Below are 18,664 nucleotides of genomic sequence, written 5' to 3'. Positions count from 1 at the left end.
TGTGCTGCCTTTAGAGGTCTCCTGGCACTTGTCATTAGTAATTTGATTGGCACACTTTGGTCCTGGATCAGGCATTCAGTCATATTTTTAATGTTGCATTCATCAAAGAAGAACTACAAATGTTTGTTTAAAATATGGGCTATCCAGAAAACCCAGAATGACATGACTTCTAACATGGTTCATCTTCAGATGACAAATTCATGAAGCAAATACTGGCTGATAATAGCAATAATGACATTGACTTGAAAAGGTTTGGAGTATATTAGATTATTGGAGCTGGGAAATTGTTGTAGGAAATAATTGTGAGTGATCTTGGGCCTGGTAATGATGTAGTCCAGTGCACAAGCTTAATGGAAAAGAACAGACTATACACTGGTAAAGCACCTGTTCATTAGTATTTCAGAATTAAATGAAGAAAGGCCTAACTTGTATATAGGTTCTTTACTCAGATAATTCTGCACTAAGGGAACTTGTGCTACAGAGCGATGTAGCATTGTAAGTAGTCTAAGCTAGCTATGCGTATGCCCCTTCAGACAGACTCTGTGAAAGGGGGTTCTCAGCATAGAACAATATTCATACACAGATGAGAAATATTAAGCTCAAAAACGATCAACAGGTTATTGTTTATACAACTAGAGGGGATATATTTTGATGATTTTTATTTCAGTAACTGAACGTACAGAAAGAAAGAGAAGCAGATATTTAAGTCTTTGGTAAATAGTGAACTATGGCCATTCCTCTTATCTAAAGCCATTCCCCCCCCCCGTTTTGGTGGTGGAGAGGGGAGATCCCCGTTAAGGTAAAATCCTGGCAGCATTTCTGATGAAGAGGCCTATTGATTTTGAGGTCAAAAGGTCAACGCTCAGTGTCGTTTGCTAAGAAGAGGGTATCTTCTCTCTAGTAACGTCCTTGACTGCAATTTGCAGATGTCTTGCTCTGTAAAGAAACATTTAGATTCTAAAGTCTTATTGTCATCAGCATGGCATGTCTGAAAAGAAAATAATGGTTGCTGCACAGAAACTTTAGATCAAGGCCATATACCCTGACATAAGGTTCAGGCCATTGAGACCTGTTGATCAGTACTAGTGCCTGCACAGAGGACAATTAAACGCAGTGTTAGCATGTACTATTTCATCCATAGTAGTCTTTTTGGCTCTGTAGAAATTCTTTTTTTTTTTGTTTTCTTTCTTAATGTAATAATTGCATTAGATATATTTGGTGTAAGTATCAATGGATATACATTGTTCATTTTTGAGAAAAATATCTTTTACAGGTTCTGCAACCTCCAGCAGGCTATATCCCCATCAGGACCCCAGCCAGGAAGCTCATTGCCACTCCAACCCCAATGGTGGGGACTCCAACAGGGTTCAAGATGCAGACCCCAGATAATAAGGTCCAGATAGTGGACATGCAACCCAAAGGGAACCTCCCTATGATGAAACCAGATGACATGCAGTACTTTGATAAACTACTAGTATGCAATCTATTCACTGTTTATAGAATAATCCTATTTTAATTATTCATGGAATTTTTCTGAAGGTATCCTCTGCCGGAGGATAATTATTCACAAGTAAATCTAGCATTAGAAGAGTTAAGCAAGGGCACTTTTAAGATGGAAAGGAAAATTAATTTACATTTAAAATATTGAAAGTTGTTTTACTTTTAGTAAAATTAATTATGCCCTTCCTGAAGACATTTTCCATGACTTTGCATACGTAAAAAAATGGTAGTCATGATATTTTTTGTCCTATATTCCAGTTATTCATGGTAGTCATAGAATAGATTATTGAAGAAGTTTGGAACCAGTCATTGTAGTTGAAAAGAATGAAACCAGTCATTGTAATTGAAAAGAATGAAACCAGTCATTGTAGTTGAAAAGAATGAAACCAGTCGTTGTAGTTGAAAAGAATGAAACCAGTCGTTGTAGTTAAAAAGAATGAAACCAGCCATTATAGTTAACAGAGAATTCATTCTGTCTACTGCCTGCATTGGTTAATGTTGAGGTTTTTAAATCACAGTCTAAATTACATTTTAATGGATAGTGTATAAACTGCATTGCATGGATAAAAGGCTGGATTTGAATTGGAAATGCTAGAAAAGTTACATGTGAAAGTATGCTGTATGTCAGTCCTTTATAATCGATGTGAACTGTTAGCTTTGCAGAATTGATCCTGGTATAATTGAACAGATACTGAAGAGTGAAACCTTTTAATGACAGCTTTGACTCCATCATCAATTGTTTCAAAGAAAAAAATTTAAAAATATGTACCTTTTTGTTAAAGGTGGATGTGGATGAAGAAACTTTGTCACCTGAGGAACAGAAAGAGAGAAAGATTATGAAACTGTTGCTGAAGATCAAGAATGGAACACCACCCATGAGAAAAGTAAGTCTTTGAGTCGGTAACAATTATTAAGTTATTGAATCTGCATGAGAATGATTGTGTACTTAAATAAGGTTCAGATTTTCTGTAGTACATTTAGAATTTATTGATACTGTAGAACTGTTGTGACATTCTATGAAATAAATAGACTACTTTAAAGCTACTGTGACTAGTCATGAAGCAAGACTGTATCCTAGGTATTGTACAAGTACAATAGGACAGATACTCAATTTTGTTGATGTAGCCAGTATTTATGGCTTGCTTGCAATTTATGTTTAATGCAGTTCGTCTAAATGGGAGATAGACTTGTACATAAAAGGTATGAGATATGTGGTTATTAAGATATCCGTGTGTGGTTGGTGCGCATGATTTATTGGGAGACAAGTCGAGTCCAACTGCACAGACCCAGATCTGCCATCGCATAATGCACTGGCATATCTGGATCTGTGCAGCTTTAAGGTGCAATCAGTAACACAAACAACTTAGACCCTGATCTGCAGGTGTATTATGCTATGGCAGATTAGGATCTTTGTTGTTTGAAGAATATCAGAGATGTTTTCAACACTTTGCAGCTAAAAGAAGAAGTCTTTTTTTCTTGGATTCCTGTACAGTCTCTTCGTTCAGTAATTCGTCAATCCATGCAAGGAATTTGTGTATTAACTTGGATAACAGTCTGAAGATACAGCTTGATTAAAACAGGAACCAGTTATATGAGGAAGTTTTGAACATTTACCTCCTGTGTTGTGTTTATAGTGATATAGATAGGCAGTATACTTGCTGATTGGATATGATGATTGCTAGAAATGGAGTAAATAATAGATATAAAATTTGCAAGTCTATCCTCCATGCTGGTGCTGTTCTATACCTTCATGTGGGTCAAAACTTGCAGACAGAAAACCCACTGGCTGATAGGTTATGTTATGTAGTTACATGCTACATAACATGGTTAATCATTCAGACATATAAACCTTATAACATGATACCATGATCTTTATTGTTCATTATTGTTGTTTGGGTGGCATTGTGGTCTAAGGCACTCACCTTTGCTGATCACTGACATCCCATTTCTATCTGCACTGGTACGAGTCGAATATTCTGTCAGTGTATGTAATTCACTTCGCAAATTTATAAAGAACATGAAAGTAATGCAATACAGCACTCATTTGCAGAATTTGTGGGTTCCCTGATTATTTGGCAGAAATTAGACTTGCAGGTTAGTTAAATTGAGTGTTAAGGCACTCACCTTTATCGATCACTGACATCTCACTTCTGTCTGCATTGGTATGAGTTGATGGATCTGCCAACATGGATATGTCAGAAAGCTTGCCAATAGCCTACAGTAGGTCAGTTCTTTCTGTTCTTTTCCTGGTTCATCCTCCACCAGATATACTGGCTGCTATGCATTGCATTGCTGAAAAATGGCATTAAACCCACAACAACAACATTATCAACACTCTTTTTAATATGCTTGAAACTCATTTTAACATATTGTTATCTACGTTCACTTCACAGGTTGACAATCTATGTATCTACTTTTTTATCTACACATATCTTGCATGCACACATAATAATTTGGACAGAGGCACTGTGGCTGGATGGTTAGCATGTCAGACCTGTATCCTGCCATTAGGTCAGCCCAGGTTGGCTACCATGGCATTTTCCTTTGGCAAAACACTTCACTCCTATTGCCTTGGCACTAAATAACCTACTTGTTTTACTGTGCCATAAAACACCAAATTATCAAAATATGATTGGGATAGTGCTGGTATCAATTTAAGATGATGTACTATAAAATCTGTAATTCCACACAGATTTATCAGTTTCAGTTTGATATGTCAGTGCAGCCTTGGATTTATTCAAACTGTTCAGTTGCCTGTGGATTCAGATTTGTAAACTGAAGGAATCATAAATATCTTGTATAAAAATCTTGTTGTTTATAGTCCTAAATTGAATTCATATTGACAAGACGAGTTTTTCACAAGAAGACTTCTTATGATGTCTATTTACTCCAAAATAAAACTGGTGCTATCTGATTACCATTATCTTGAAAATGTTTTTATTGCTTCTCCATCTGTTTGGATGAGTGTATTGACATGGGTTTTTCAGCCAATGATTTCTTATCTGATCAGGTTGGTTCTGACTGAAATTGTTGAGCAAGGATCCAAAATAGCCACTATTGTGGCCATTTGTAAAGCCATCTTGCTGCTATTCCTTTTCTATGGAAAGTCATTGACAATGAGTTTTCAGTTGAAGTCTTCTTATGAAGCCTAGTTGTCCTAAATGAAAATGTACCAGGTTTCACTTCAATATGAAAATCTTGTTGATTCCCAAGAATATCAGAGAATGTGTCAACACTCAGCAGCTTGAAGGAAAAATGGTCTGATTTCATGGATTCTTGGAAATTCACTTTGATAAGTAATGTGTCAGTCCCTGCAAATGACTAGTTAATCTTGCTTATTGACAACCGTCTAAAGAATCAGCTTGGTCAAAACAGGAACTGTTCAAGCAAGGAAATCTTGAACACTCGCATCCTCTGGTGTGTATATAGGGATATAGATAGGCAGTATACTTGCTGATTGTATATAATGATTGCTAGAAATGGAAAATATAATAGATATAAAATTTGCAAGTCTATCCTCCATGCTGGTGCTGTTCTATACCTTCATGTGGGTCAAAACTTGCAGACAGAAAGCCCACTGGCTGTTAGGTTATGGTATGTAGTTACATGCTACATAACATGGTTAATCATTCAGACATATAAACCTTATAACATGATATCATGATCTTTATTGTTCATTATTGTTATGTGGGTGGCATTGTGGTCAAAGTCACTCACCTTTGCTGATCACTGACATCCCATTTCTATCTGCACTGGTACGAGTCGAAGATTCTGCCAGTGTAGGTAAGTCGCCACTTCGCAAATTTATAAAGAAGAACATGAAAGTAATGCAATACAGCACTCAGTTGTAGAATTTGTGGGTTCCCTGATCATTTGGCAGAAGTTAGACATGCAGATTAGTTAAATTGAGTGTTAAGGCGCTCACCTTTATCGATCACTGACATCTCACTTCTGTCTGCATTGATACGAGTTGATGGATCTGCCAACATGGATATGTCAGAAAGCTTGCCAATAGCCTACAGTAGGTCAGTTCTTTCTGTTCTTTTCCCAGTTCATCCTCCACCAGATATACTGGCTGCTATGCATTGCATTGCTGAAAAATGGCATTAAACCCACAACAACAACATTATCAACACTCTTTTTAATATGCTTGAAACTCATTTTAACATATTGTTATCTACGTTCACTTCTCAGGTTGACAATCTATGTATCTACTTTTTTATCTACACATATCTTGCATGCACACATAATAATTTGGACAGAGGCACTGTGGCTGGATGGTTAGCATGTCAGACCTGTATCCTGCCATTAGGTCAGCCCAGGTTGGCTACCATGGCATTTTCCTTTGGCAAAACACTTCACTCCTATTGCCTTGGCACTAAATAACCTACTTGTTTTACTGTGCCATAAAACACCAAATTATCAAAATATGATTGGGATAGTGCTGGTATCAATTTAAGATGTGCTATAAAATCTGTAATTCCACACAGATTTATCAGTTTCAGTTTGATATGTCAATGCAACCTTGGATTTATTCAAACTGTTCAGTTGCCTGTGGATTCAGATTTGTAAACTGAAGGAATCATAAATATCTTGTATAAAAATCTTGTTGTTTATAGTCCTAAATTGAATGTCATATTGACATGGGTTTTTCACCAGAAGACTTCTTATGATGTTAATTTACTCCAAAATAAAACTGGTGCTATCTGATTACCATTATCTTGAAAATGTTTTTATTGCTACTCCATCTATTTGGATGATTGTATTGACATGGGTTTTTCAGCCAATGATTTCTTGTCTGGTCAGGTTGGTTCTGACTGAAATTGTTGAGCAAGGATCCAAAATAGCCACTATTGTGGCCATTTGTAAAGCCATCTTGTTGCTATTCCTTGTCTATGGAAAGTCATTAACAATGAGTTTTCTCCTGAAAACGTCTTATGAAGCCTAGTTGTCCTAAATGAAAATGTACCAAGTTGCACTCCATATGAAAATCTTGTTGATTCTCAAGAATATCAGAGAATGTGTCAACACTCAGCAGCTAGAAAGAAAAAGTCTCTTTATTTTCCCCCTGGAAACTCTCTTTGATAAGCAATGTGTCAGACTCTACAAGGGACTAGAGTATTAGTTTGGTTCTTGCTAACCATCTTAAGAATCAGCTTCATAAAAACAGGAACCAGTCATTTGAGGAAATTATGGATGCTTGCCTCCTGTGTTGTATTTGTAGTGATATAGATAGGCAGTATACTTGCTGATTGGATATAATGATTGCTAGAAATGGAAAATATAATAGATACGAAAATTTGCAAGTTTATCCTCCATGCTGGTGCTGTTCTATACCTTCATGTGGGTCAAAACTTGCAGACAGAAAACCCATTGGCTGATAGGTTATGTTATGTAGTTACATGCTACATAACATGGTTAATCATTCAGACATACAAACCTTATAACATGATATCATGATCTTTATTGTGATTTTCTGTAGTGTAATGACTGAATAATGTGATGTTTTTCTAGTGTAATAATGTGATGTTTTAGTGTTGTTAGGCAAGTATTAGGGTTCATAAACTTACATAGTTCGTACTCGTGAAATTGGTTAAAAGATTTTGGAAAAGTCATAGAATTGCATTTTTTAAAGATTACAGGAACCCTGAATTAACAGCAGTCTTGAAGATCTTGAATGATACTCCTAATCCGAATGATATGTCAATATGGGTTTTTCACCAAAAAGACTTCTTATGATGTATATTGCTCCTAATTAAAATTGGTCTTTCTGATTGCCAACATGGCCATTTTGAAAATGTTGTTATTTCTATTCCATCTATTTGGATAATCATGTTGACATGGGCTTTTCAGCCAAAGACTACTGATGCTGTCTGCTTGGTTGTAAATGAAAATAGTGCCGAGTGGAGATTTAAAATAGCCACTGTGGTGGCTATTTTAAAAGTCATCTTGTTGCTATTCCTTCTCTATGGGAAAACTGTTGACACAGTTTTCACCAGAAGACTTCTCATGAAGCCTAGTTGTCCTAAATGAAAAAATACCAAGTTGCACTCCAATATGAAAATCTTGATTCCCAAGAATATTAGAAAATGTGTTAACACGCAGTAGCTGGAAAGAAAAACAGACTGTTTTTTGTTGGGTTTTTTTTCTCCCTGGAAATTATCTTTGAGACACAATGTGTCAGACTCAACAAGGGACTAGTGTATTATTAGTTTGGTACTTGCCAACCATCTGAAGGATCAGCTTGATTAAAAACAGGAACCAGTCATTCGAGGAAATTTTAAATGTTCACCTCCTGTGTTGTTTGTAGTGATATAGGTAGACAATATATTTGCTGATTGTGTGTGATAATTGATTGCTAGAAATGGAGTAAATAATAGATATAAAATTTGCAAGTCTATCCTCCATGCTGGTGCTGTTCTATACCTTCATGTGGGTCAAAACTTGCAGACAGAAAACCAACTGGCTGTTAGGTTATGTTATGTAGTACATGCTACATAACATGGTTAATCATCCAGATATAAAAACCTTATAAGACTCCATCATTTTCTTTAGTGTTCATTATTCTCATTTGGATGGTATTGTGGTCTAAGGCTTTCACATTTACCAATCACAGACATTTCATTTCTGTCTACATTGGTTTGATTTGAAGGTTCCACTAATGTGTTTATGTTAGAAAGCTTGCCAATAGTTTCTGGTATGTTGGTGGTTCTTCCTGTGTTTTTCCCAGGTCAATCCATGCTGTAAGGAATTTGTGTATTAACTTGGAAGACTGTCTCAAGATACAGCTTGATTAAAACAGGAACCAGTTATATGAGGAAGTTTTGAACATTTACCTCCTGTGTTGTGTTTGTAGGAATATAGATAGGCAGTATACTTGCTGATTGTGTGTGATGATTGCTAGAAATGGAGTAAATAATAGATATAAAATTTGCAAGTCTATCCTCCATGCTGGTGCTGTTCAATACCTTCATGTGGGTCAAAACTTGCAGACAGAAAACCCACTGGCTGTTAGGTTATGTTATGTAGTTATATGCTACATAACATGGTTAATCATTCAGACATACAAACCATATTACACTTTATCATGATCTTTATTGTTTATTATTGTCATGTGGTTGGCCTTGTGGTCTCAGGCTTTCACATTTACCAATCACTGACATCTCACCTGTCAGCATTGGTTAGGGTCGAAGGTTATGCCTATGTGGGTATGTCTGGAAGCTTGATACTAGTGCTACAATGAAAGACGTTGATCCTGATATTTGTGTTTTTGGGTTACCATCTTACTGCCTAAATAATGGTGTTTTAACAAGGGGCAACATTTTTAGGAATATCTCTCACTTGGCAGACCATGGGCGGTCTTTACTTAATGTGATGTCTTTTTTCTAATAAATTCAAATTCGCACAGAAGCATAAAGATGTGTTTTCAAGTTATTACAGTGGTTTAAAATGCATTTTATGATTGTGGATTATATTTTGCTTTTTCAGGCAGCGTTACGACAGATCACAGACAAAGCAAGAGATTTTGGGGCAGGGCCTCTTTTTAATCAGATTTTACCACTTCTGATGTCTCCAACACTGGAAGACCAAGAGCGCCACCTGCTGGTGAAGGTCATTGACAGAATTTTGTATAAATTGGATGACTTGGTTAGACCATACGTACACAAAATCCTTGTAGTTATTGAGCCCTTGCTGATAGACGAAGATTACTATGCCAGAGTGGAGGGAAGAGAAATCATTTCTAATCTTGCAAAGGTGAGTTTTACTTTAATTTCTCTTCCAGTTTCATGTCTAGTATGAAATGGCTGGTTTCATTTACAAGTTTTGTTCCTTGACATTGACTCGACTGAAAAACAGCTTGGACTGAGAAAAATTGGTGAATTGAAGCTTATTGTGTCAGATGGCTCAACATGTCAGAGATTTCAGATTTTGAAATTCAATGGTGTAATTTTATTCAGATTTGGTTTCTCATCCAAGAGGAACAGAAGATGATTATTTCAAATGTTGATTAAGCATGATACATTTTTCTGTACAAGAATTTTAAATCATATATATGTGGTGCATTTTTTTAGAAATTGTGCTTCATGCAATTATTTTAGTCATGTTCATTTTGATTAAAAATGAATGGATAAAATGAGATGTGCTTTCAGGATCATTTAAACTTTTCAACAAGAGTTGTACCTGAATGAGAAATAGATTTGAATTAGTTTTAAATCTAAGTTTAACACACTTGTATCATTTATGTTTCTGTCATTCATTTTCAGCGATAACAGTGTTTGAATACCTGATGATTTTTCTCACTTCTCTCAACCCTTATCTCAGTTTAAGACAGTGAGTGGAAATTACTGCTACTGGATACGATATAAATACATATATATTGAAACAATATAAAATTCTTTATAGTTCTTTTTTAAAGCTTAGAATAAAGCAAACATGTCGAATTTAATGTTTTATCACCAAATTACTGTAATGATGATTTGTCAAATAGCTTTGTTGTTCTCTGAGAATGAAACACATGATTAAAATTTTCTTTTTGTCTTTAAATTCTTGGTTCTGTGCAACAACGAAATACACCAAAATTGGTACTCATCAAAAATTTATGATTATACAGTGTTTGGCCCGAAAATGTCCTAATTATACTTGAAATGGTTACATCATGTGTCTTTTTCTTATCGTTTCTGGGAATAAATGGCTTAAAGTTTAGTTATTATTTCTTTGATTGATGAATGTATTTAAAAAGATTATAACTGGTTTCATTACTTACTTCAGGCTGCAGGTCTGGCCACTATGATCTCCACCATGAGGCCTGACATTGATAACATGGATGAGTACGTGCGTAACACAACTGCTCGAGCTTTTGCTGTGGTAGCATCAGCCTTGGGAATCCCCTCACTGTTGCCATTCTTGAAGGCTGTGTGTAAAAGTAAGAAGTCCTGGCAGGCCAGACACACTGGTATCAAAATTGTTCAACAGATTGCTATTTTGATGGGATGTGCCATCCTTCCACATCTGAAAAACTTGGTGGAAATCATTGAGCATGGTGAGTCAGTCTTTATTGTGAACATGATAGAAGCCTTTTTTTTATTGGTTATTTCAAAATAGTGCAGTTTAATTTTTCTTCAGATTTATTATGTCAGGCATTTAAGAATTTTAATGTCGACTAAAAGAAACAGAGTCGGATAATTGTCATAGAGTTTTTAGCTGAAGAGTTTATGGGATGGTCTGTTGTCCATCCTTCATCTGTCTGTTTACACACTTATACTATGCTACTTGAGGATTGCCATGAAACATTACACATATCATCCCATGGTGTGGTTGGTCCTAAATGAAAGTGATGGCAGTCGGACTTCCAGTATGGCCACCAAAGTGGTGAATCTTGAAATCTTATCTATACTACTTCTGAATGGATGGTGATATCTACAGGAGGTTCGGTCATAAATAAAAATATGCTGATCAGATGTCATATCTTACTGCTACTTCTCCTGAATGGAAAGTCGCATTGCCATCAGGTTTTCAGCAGAAGACTTCTTATAGTGTCTAATTGGTCCTGAATGAAAACTGTGCTGATCATTTGTCCAATGGCCACCACTGTGAGCTTCTTTCAGAATAGCTGGTCATACAAACATGTGATTTTCACTAAAAGACTTTCAAGACTCTAGCTCAGCTAAGGTGAGTATGTGAGAAAGCTTGCCAATAGCTTTTCATGGGTCTGTGGTTCTTCCTATGGGGTTTTTCCCGGATTTTTCCAACCACTAGTTATACTGGCCGCCATGTAAAGCCTATCTTGTGCAGACAAATAGCATTATACCTCTTAGCAACAATTAATGACTTCTAATGGTGTCCGATTAGTCCAAAATGAAATTGGTGATGAACTGATGTACAATATGGCAACCACAGTATCGAGTATTTATTAAACTTCTTTTGTCAAGTTAGTCCTAAATGAAAATTGTGCCATTCAAGCAGTCAATATGTCTACCGCATTGGGTATTGAAACTCTTGTTATTACTATTTCTCCTGACTGCTCCAGTGGCCTAGTGGTTAGAGCGTCCGCCTCGGAAGTGGAAGGTTATGGGTTCGAACCCCGGCCGAGTCATACCAGTTACTTACAAAAATGGTACTAACAGCTGCCTTCCTAGGCGCTCAGCATTTAGAGATTAGTGTTAGGACGGTCGGCCTGATGTCAAGATAATGTGACAGGGTGGGACATCGTGCTGCATGTCTGCGGCATGATGTCCCAGTGCTAGACATCACTCTAAACTGCCACACCGCAGACATTGTAGCAATATGACTGAAAAATTGTTAATCTGTGGTAATAAACTAAGTCACAGAAACACTATTTCCCCTAATTGAATGGTAATATCAGCATGGGATTTTAACTGAAATACTTATGATGTATAGTAGGTCAGAAATCAGAATGGTGCCAATCCATCTTCTGATGTGGCTGCCACAATGCCATCTTTAAATGATTGTCACTGTGTCTCCAAGGTATCTGGTCATACTGACATCATGTTTGCAGTAAAAGGCATCATACGATGTCTGGTTGGTACTAGATAAAAATGGTACCAATCTGATATCAAATATCATTATGATGGCACCCATCTTGAAAATTTTGTTATTGTTACCGCTTTAAAACCAAAAGTCATATCATCATGAGGTTTCCACCAGAGACTTCTTGTGATGCCTTGTTGGCCGTAAAGGAAAATGGAGCCAGGCTTGCGGCCAATATGGTGACCTGTGCAGCTAATGTGAAATCCTGATAACACTGAAGAATATCAGATACATGGTTTCAGCACTGAATTAAATCAAGAAATGGTCTTACCTTGAACTCCTGGAAATTCTTTTCAGCCTGTCAAGTACAGTCCCTTCTTTAGACTCTTGTTTCTGAAAACATGAGTATAAAGAAAGACAGGCCTGTTGTAACATGATGTATCGACATGTGCAATAAAAAATCTCGTTTTTTCACCACCTCATGTGTACAGGATGACCTGTCAATATGCTGTAATAAGCTTTGCATTTTTTTTTAACATTTTCACATGTAAAAAATCATGTAAGCACATCATTTGACAACAGACCTCAATATTTCTAATCTAAACATGTACAAAATGGCCAATCAGAAATAAGTACAAAATGGCCAATCAGAAATGATTGAATCACAAATACAACTTTAAATCATCCAGCAGAGGGCACAGGCCAGATGTAGAATTGGCAAAAGCAAAATGAGGCAAATAATAAAGACAGCAGCATAGGTGGTGCAGTGGTTAGCATGCCAGACTCATGACTGCAACGATGTGGGTTTCTGCTCTACCATCAGGTAGACTACCTTGGTGTGTTCTTGGCCAAGGCACTTTACTCCAGTTGCCTCAGCACTAAATAGCCTACTTGTGTTGCTGTGCCTTAAAAAAAAGACCAAACCAAGCTACTTGAAACGATTTTAAATGATTTTCACATGCCAGCATTTAAAAGAAAAAGAAATAATTTTAATTTCAAACAAAAAGTTTAAACAAAAGATGCTATGGCATTGGCTGTTGGGGAAATTCAGTATTCTCCCATAATAAGCTTGGGCCAGCTGCTAATTGAAAAAATGAGGATGGACTTATAAGATATTGCTTTACTAAGGTAACAACTGACTTAAATTTTTGACAAGGTGGTTGGGAGGTTATCTTGTCATCATGTTTTGGCATATCATTCAAGAGATGTGGTCAGTTCCTTTGTTTTATATGTTTAAGAAATCTAACGTGTATGTGTCTGTATTTGACATGAAATGTGTGGTCACAGGAATATTTGCCTAATAATCCTGGAAATGTAAGAAAAGTTTGTATCCTGTGGGAATATGGTCCAAGCAGTAGTAATGTAACATACAAAATATATTTTGTGTCAGCTAATAGTGACAATGTGATTTTGTAGAGTGCATTACACTTCATTGGTGAAATTGATGTTTATTGTTACAATGTTGTTTCACATGAAAATGATGGGGATGAATATAGAAAGAGATCGTTAAGGTCAGTAATGGGGTCAGTTTTTGGGCATGGTATCTTTAGTAAGTGCCCTTATACTAAGTTTAATACTTAGTATCATTCCTGACTGGGTCACAAATGATTGATCGATCGATTGGTTTTAGAAGCACATGAACCATAGCTGCCAACTGTCCCGTTTTTTTTCGTATTTGTCCCTTATTTTGGACCTGAATATGGGTGTACGTTTTTTTGGCAAAAATAATTCGTTTTTTATTTTTAAAAAAATATTAAAAAAGTTCCTTGCAATTTTCAGTTTAGAACAGGCTTGGTTCCATTCTGAAAGAAATGTATCGCATATATATGGGAATACAGTTCTACAATATGATTGGTTTATTTGAAATCGAGGCTACAATGCCTGTCTTTATCCGCCATATTGGATTTCGCATAACCAGTTACCGCTGTCACTGTATCTCATTTTCGTAATATTCAACTTCTAACCATGTTGAATAGGAAAGCAGAATATTCAGAATTTTCTCCAGGAATTACCAAAAAAAAAAACCAGAACTAGAAGGACAATTGTGCCGTCTTGTTTAGATTTGTGAAAACAACTAGTAAAGGAGAAAACTCTACGGTTTGCAAGTTGTGTAACGTGATTTCGCTGTTGGGCACCTATGAAATAAAGAGTATGAAAAAGCTAATAAACATCAGCTTGCTGCTTCATCATACACAACTCAGCCTGAACTTCTGACGTATATAAATACCAGAGAGAACCTTGATGTAATTTGATCGAAATTCGGTTTATTAAATTTCTTTTGGAAATTAACCTTCCTCTTCCAGTTACAAGTGTTGCTGGTGATTTATTTCGCACACATTTTCCAGACAGTAAAATCGCAAAGGATTACTTATATGCTAGAACGAAAACAGTTAAATAAGAAAATCACACAGAATTGAGATCATCATTGAAAGTTGATACATTCAAATTGATAATAATTGGAAAAAAAATAATGTGTGGAAAACGCTACTATAAAAAGTATGTGTCTGAGTGTGTTGCACTCATGCACCTTCTGAATGGGCACCCGAATGGAACATGGTACAACACATGCATATTTGACATTAAATAATTCTGTAAAGCACTGTCCTGCTTTACTGATGGTTGTTTATGTTGTAAATAGTTACATATACATTAAAATTTTAAAAATCAGTATTTGTTCCTGAAAATCAGTATTTTTGTCACCAGAAGTCAGTATTTTTTTATTCAGGGGTTGGCAGCTATGCATGAACACATGAGAGGTTATATCTTTTGAAGGTAAATGGAGTAAAGTGTATTACTCAGTGATACATTGCCATGGCCAACTCAGTTCTGGCCTGAGCAGTATTCAAAATCGTTCCTTCTGCTCACTAGTCTGGCATGCTAACCACAGAGTCACCATGACTTCTCAAGCCATGTAACTAATACGATTACTAACTACTATGACCAGAGTTTAGTGCATTGTCTTAATTGCTCTTCACTAGGTCTGGTTGATGAGCAGCAGAAAGTAAGAACAATCACTGCCCTTGCCCTGGCAGCTCTGGCTGAAGCTGCCACACCATATGGTATCGAGTCCTTTGACAGTGTTCTGAAGCCTCTTTGGAAGGGTATCCGACAGCACAGAGGAAAAGTAAGTGATCTTTTTATTAATTTTCATACTGGTCACCCCTTAAAATAAGAACACCCTAGCTTAAAGATCTGAGCAGTATATAGGACTGTGTTGTCTGTAATCTGCAGCTGTCCACCTGTAACATTGACCAGGATGAACCCTCATTACATTACGCCTTGTGGGGCCATATTGTAGTGTGGTTAAGTATTAAAATGAAAGTGGGTTATGCATCAGAACTTGGTCATGGTGACCTGCTTCTGGTATTTATCAAACATACTCTGAGTAGATTCATACCACATATTTATGGGTAACTTGCTGTAATGTATGTTGTCATTGTTTCTACCAGCCAAGTGTGTGTAGGCTTGCCACTTTTTTACACATCCAACAATGAATTTTGATTGGTTTTATTAACTCCATGGTGTTTAGGAATAAATACTATGTTTACATGTAAAATTGTTTTTACAAGTATTAGGGACTTCTAAAGATGGTATACGAGGACTAGAATATTGCTTCCTTACTCTTGCCATTTTTATTTCCACAAATGTTTACAAATGAATTTTGTCTTCATTTATACAGTATATAAAATTTTGTATAATCAAGATTATTCCCATAGTATGATTATTTCAAAAGACATCTCATATTAGGTGTTAATATAGACATGGACCTAGTTGAGAACATGAAGATGGGTATTTAGAATGGGATTGTTTTTCTTCTAGGGTTTGGCTGCCTTTTTGAAAGCCATTGGTTACCTGATCCCCCTGATGGATGCTGAGTATGCCAACTACTACACCAGGGAAGTCATGTTGATCTTGATTCGTGAGTTCCAGTCCCCTGATGAGGAAATGAAGAAAATTGTCTTGAAGGTAAGACCAGAAAAAAACAAGCTAAACTCTTGATATGTGTGTTGCACTTGTTAATATCAAGGTTACATAAGTTGTAAAGATTATACAGTAGATTGACATGATCAAAGGTTCTGTTGTTTTCATTATGAAGACTTTGTATTAGAGTTTCTTGAAAATCACTTGATATATTCAGCTGAAATTTGTTACGAGGCAATGGCAACATCAGAGGAATCAACACTAATTAAGGTTATGTGTTTAAAAAAATTAAAAGTCATATATCTTCCTTATCAGGTCATTTATCCAGCTGAACATTTGTTATGGTATTTTGCTATAGGATGATAGCTTAGTTTGTTCCGTGGTGTGGAACTGTTCTTGTCTCAATACTTAAGAGCATGGTTGCTTGTGTAATATTGGGGCATTAAACATAATATTTTAAGGTTGATAGATCTATGTAGATAAGGGCTAAAGCTATGCAAAATAACCAAAAATGTTAGGTTGGTGTGTATTTTCTTACACTATTATGTAGGGCATAACCGATTAGCATTTTTCTACTGATTTCCGATTCCGGATTTTGGGCATGAAATTTTTCCGATTCCGGATACGATTCAATTAATCGGAAATGCTAAATTAAAAGGTTTTTCAAATTAACTTTTTAAACCGTGTTACACACGTTTTGCATATCACACCGATGTATTATCGTTTCACCCCGTTGTGTTGACCATATTGGACTTTTCTGACTTCTTATTTAACTTCATTAACGCACTATCGAATGACACGCAGTGTTAGACACAGTACTATAGAAATTCAACTTTATTATTTTTATTATCCGAATCGGTCGTTCCTGCCTTGTCCGACCCCGAGTAATCGGAAGTTCATACTATCCGGTGGAATCCGATTTCCGGATCAAAAGTCGGTTATGCCCTACTATTATGAGTTAAATATCTATCTCAAAGAAAGGGTCATTGCATTGAAAAGAATTGGAAAAAAGACCCTGTCACTGATTACCTTTTAAAATAATAGCTGAAGGAGTATTGAAAAATGTGCATAGGTTGAAGGTCATATACTCCTCTTAAAATTATTTTTCAGTATGACAAAGTTATCACAGTTTTTCACAACAGAAAGGCATGTTGCAGCTGATTTATGATTAATACAGCAAAAAGCCTGTGAAACTAATTTATAATTATTACACCTGCCTGTGAAGTTGATTTATATTTATCACAGCTTTCTGTGAGACTAATATATAATTATCTCATTAGAAAGTCTGTGAAGCTAATTTAGAATTATCATAACAAGTCTGTGCAGCCACATCAAAGTACCTGATGTACAGATGCAGTAATTGTCTAGTATCAGTGATTGGAGTTCTCTCAATGAGTAGGAATTTTAATGTGCTCTTTTTTTTTGCTTTTTTACGTTTATCAGAAACGGTCCATTCCTTTAGTATTTTTCAGTCTCTATTCATAATGGAATCATTGCAGCAAGAACATGTACCATAGAATTTATAGACAAGTTTGACCATGTGAAAGTTGGAAATGGTGTAATATAGTATTTTGTAGAAAAGTTAAACCATATGAAAGTTGGGAATGGTGTAATATAGTATTTGTAGACAAGTTAAACCATGGGAAAGTTGGGATTGGTGTAATATAGTATTTGTAGACAAGTTAGACCATGTCAAAGTTGGGAATGGTGTAATATAGTATTTATAGACAAATTAGACCATGTGAAAGTCAAGAATATTGTACTATAGTATTTATAGACAAGTTAAACCATGTGAAAGTCTCTCTTGGACTTCTTTTACATTTGAGTTTGAACTTTTTTGAGACTGCTCTCAGAGTTTAAATTGTTGATGTCCTGTTTCAGGTGGTGAAGCAGTGCTGTGCCACAGATGGTGTGGAGCCACAGTACATCAAAGATGAGATCCTGCCACCCTTCTTCAAACATTTCTGGAACCAAAGAATGGCTCTTGATAGGAGAAATTACAGACAGGTGGGTTGAGCTGGATGATTCATATATGGAAAAGCAGTCGTGTATATTCATTTATTATGAATGATGTGCTTGAATCATACAGGCCTTAATAACCTGTGGTGACCTCAATTTGGCATGTGTGCAGGTTTTGTGAAATATACAAGAGGCTGTTTCTCCATTATATACATTACCTGACATTTGACCTTAGGATTACTGTGCTACCATATTCAGCCCTCTCTGAAAGAAAACATCTTTCTGTTGATAGCTTATTAAACAAAAGGGAAGCAACTCCTATAAGTAACGCCCCTTGTTCCACTATCTGGCTATTGTTATCATGGATGTTACAAGTTTAAGCTTGAGCAAAACCTTTAAGAAGATACTCGTATTGTGGGGAAGGGTGAGAGAATTTTGGTAATGTGATCATATAGGTAATATCAGGGAAACTTAATTTACTAAAAATATTAACCACTTATTACATTGGTCCGAAATGTAAATGGTGCTAATCTGATGTCCAGTATGGCTACCATGGCCATCATCTTTAAAATCTTGTTATTGCTTCTCCTCCAGAACAGACTATGATAAACATGGGATTTTCACAAGAAGGCTTTTTTAATGTCAATTTGGTTATTAATTAAATTGGTTCTTCTTGGACATCCAGTATAGCCACCATAGTGGACATGATGAAAATCTTGTTATAGCTACTGCTTATATGAATGGATGGTCATCTAGACATTGGGTTTTCACTAAAAGACATTTTATGATCTCTTGT

The 18,664-nt window shown here is 36.0% G+C and overlaps 1 protein-coding gene across 2 annotated transcripts in view; it reads left to right on the top strand.

The window, feature by feature from the left end:
• The window catches only part of LOC149776640 (splicing factor 3B subunit 1-like), a 67,256-nt gene that overhangs the window by 35,736 nt on the left and 12,856 nt on the right, over nt 1–18,664 (top strand). For both annotated transcript variants that reach the window (XM_089941150.1, XM_089941151.1), the window contains 7 exons: nt 1,274–1,474; nt 2,283–2,384; nt 8,989–9,255; nt 10,270–10,540; nt 14,967–15,112; nt 15,808–15,954; nt 17,791–17,916. In XM_089941150.1, coding sequence (XP_089797276.1) covers nt 1,274–1,474; nt 2,283–2,384; nt 8,989–9,255; nt 10,270–10,540; nt 14,967–15,112; nt 15,808–15,954; nt 17,791–17,916 — 1,260 coding nt within the window. The remainder of the gene's footprint in view (nt 1–1,273; nt 1,475–2,282; nt 2,385–8,988; nt 9,256–10,269; nt 10,541–14,966; nt 15,113–15,807; nt 15,955–17,790; nt 17,917–18,664) is intronic.

The sequence above is a fragment of the Sinohyriopsis cumingii genome, chromosome 18 (genome assembly GCF_028554795.1).
Source record: "Sinohyriopsis cumingii isolate HCF-2022 chromosome 18, ASM2855479v2, whole genome shotgun sequence".
In the NCBI taxonomy this organism is placed as follows: Eukaryota; Metazoa; Mollusca; class Bivalvia; order Unionida; family Unionidae; genus Sinohyriopsis; species Sinohyriopsis cumingii.
This window is presented reverse-complemented; position numbering and strand designations above follow the sequence as displayed.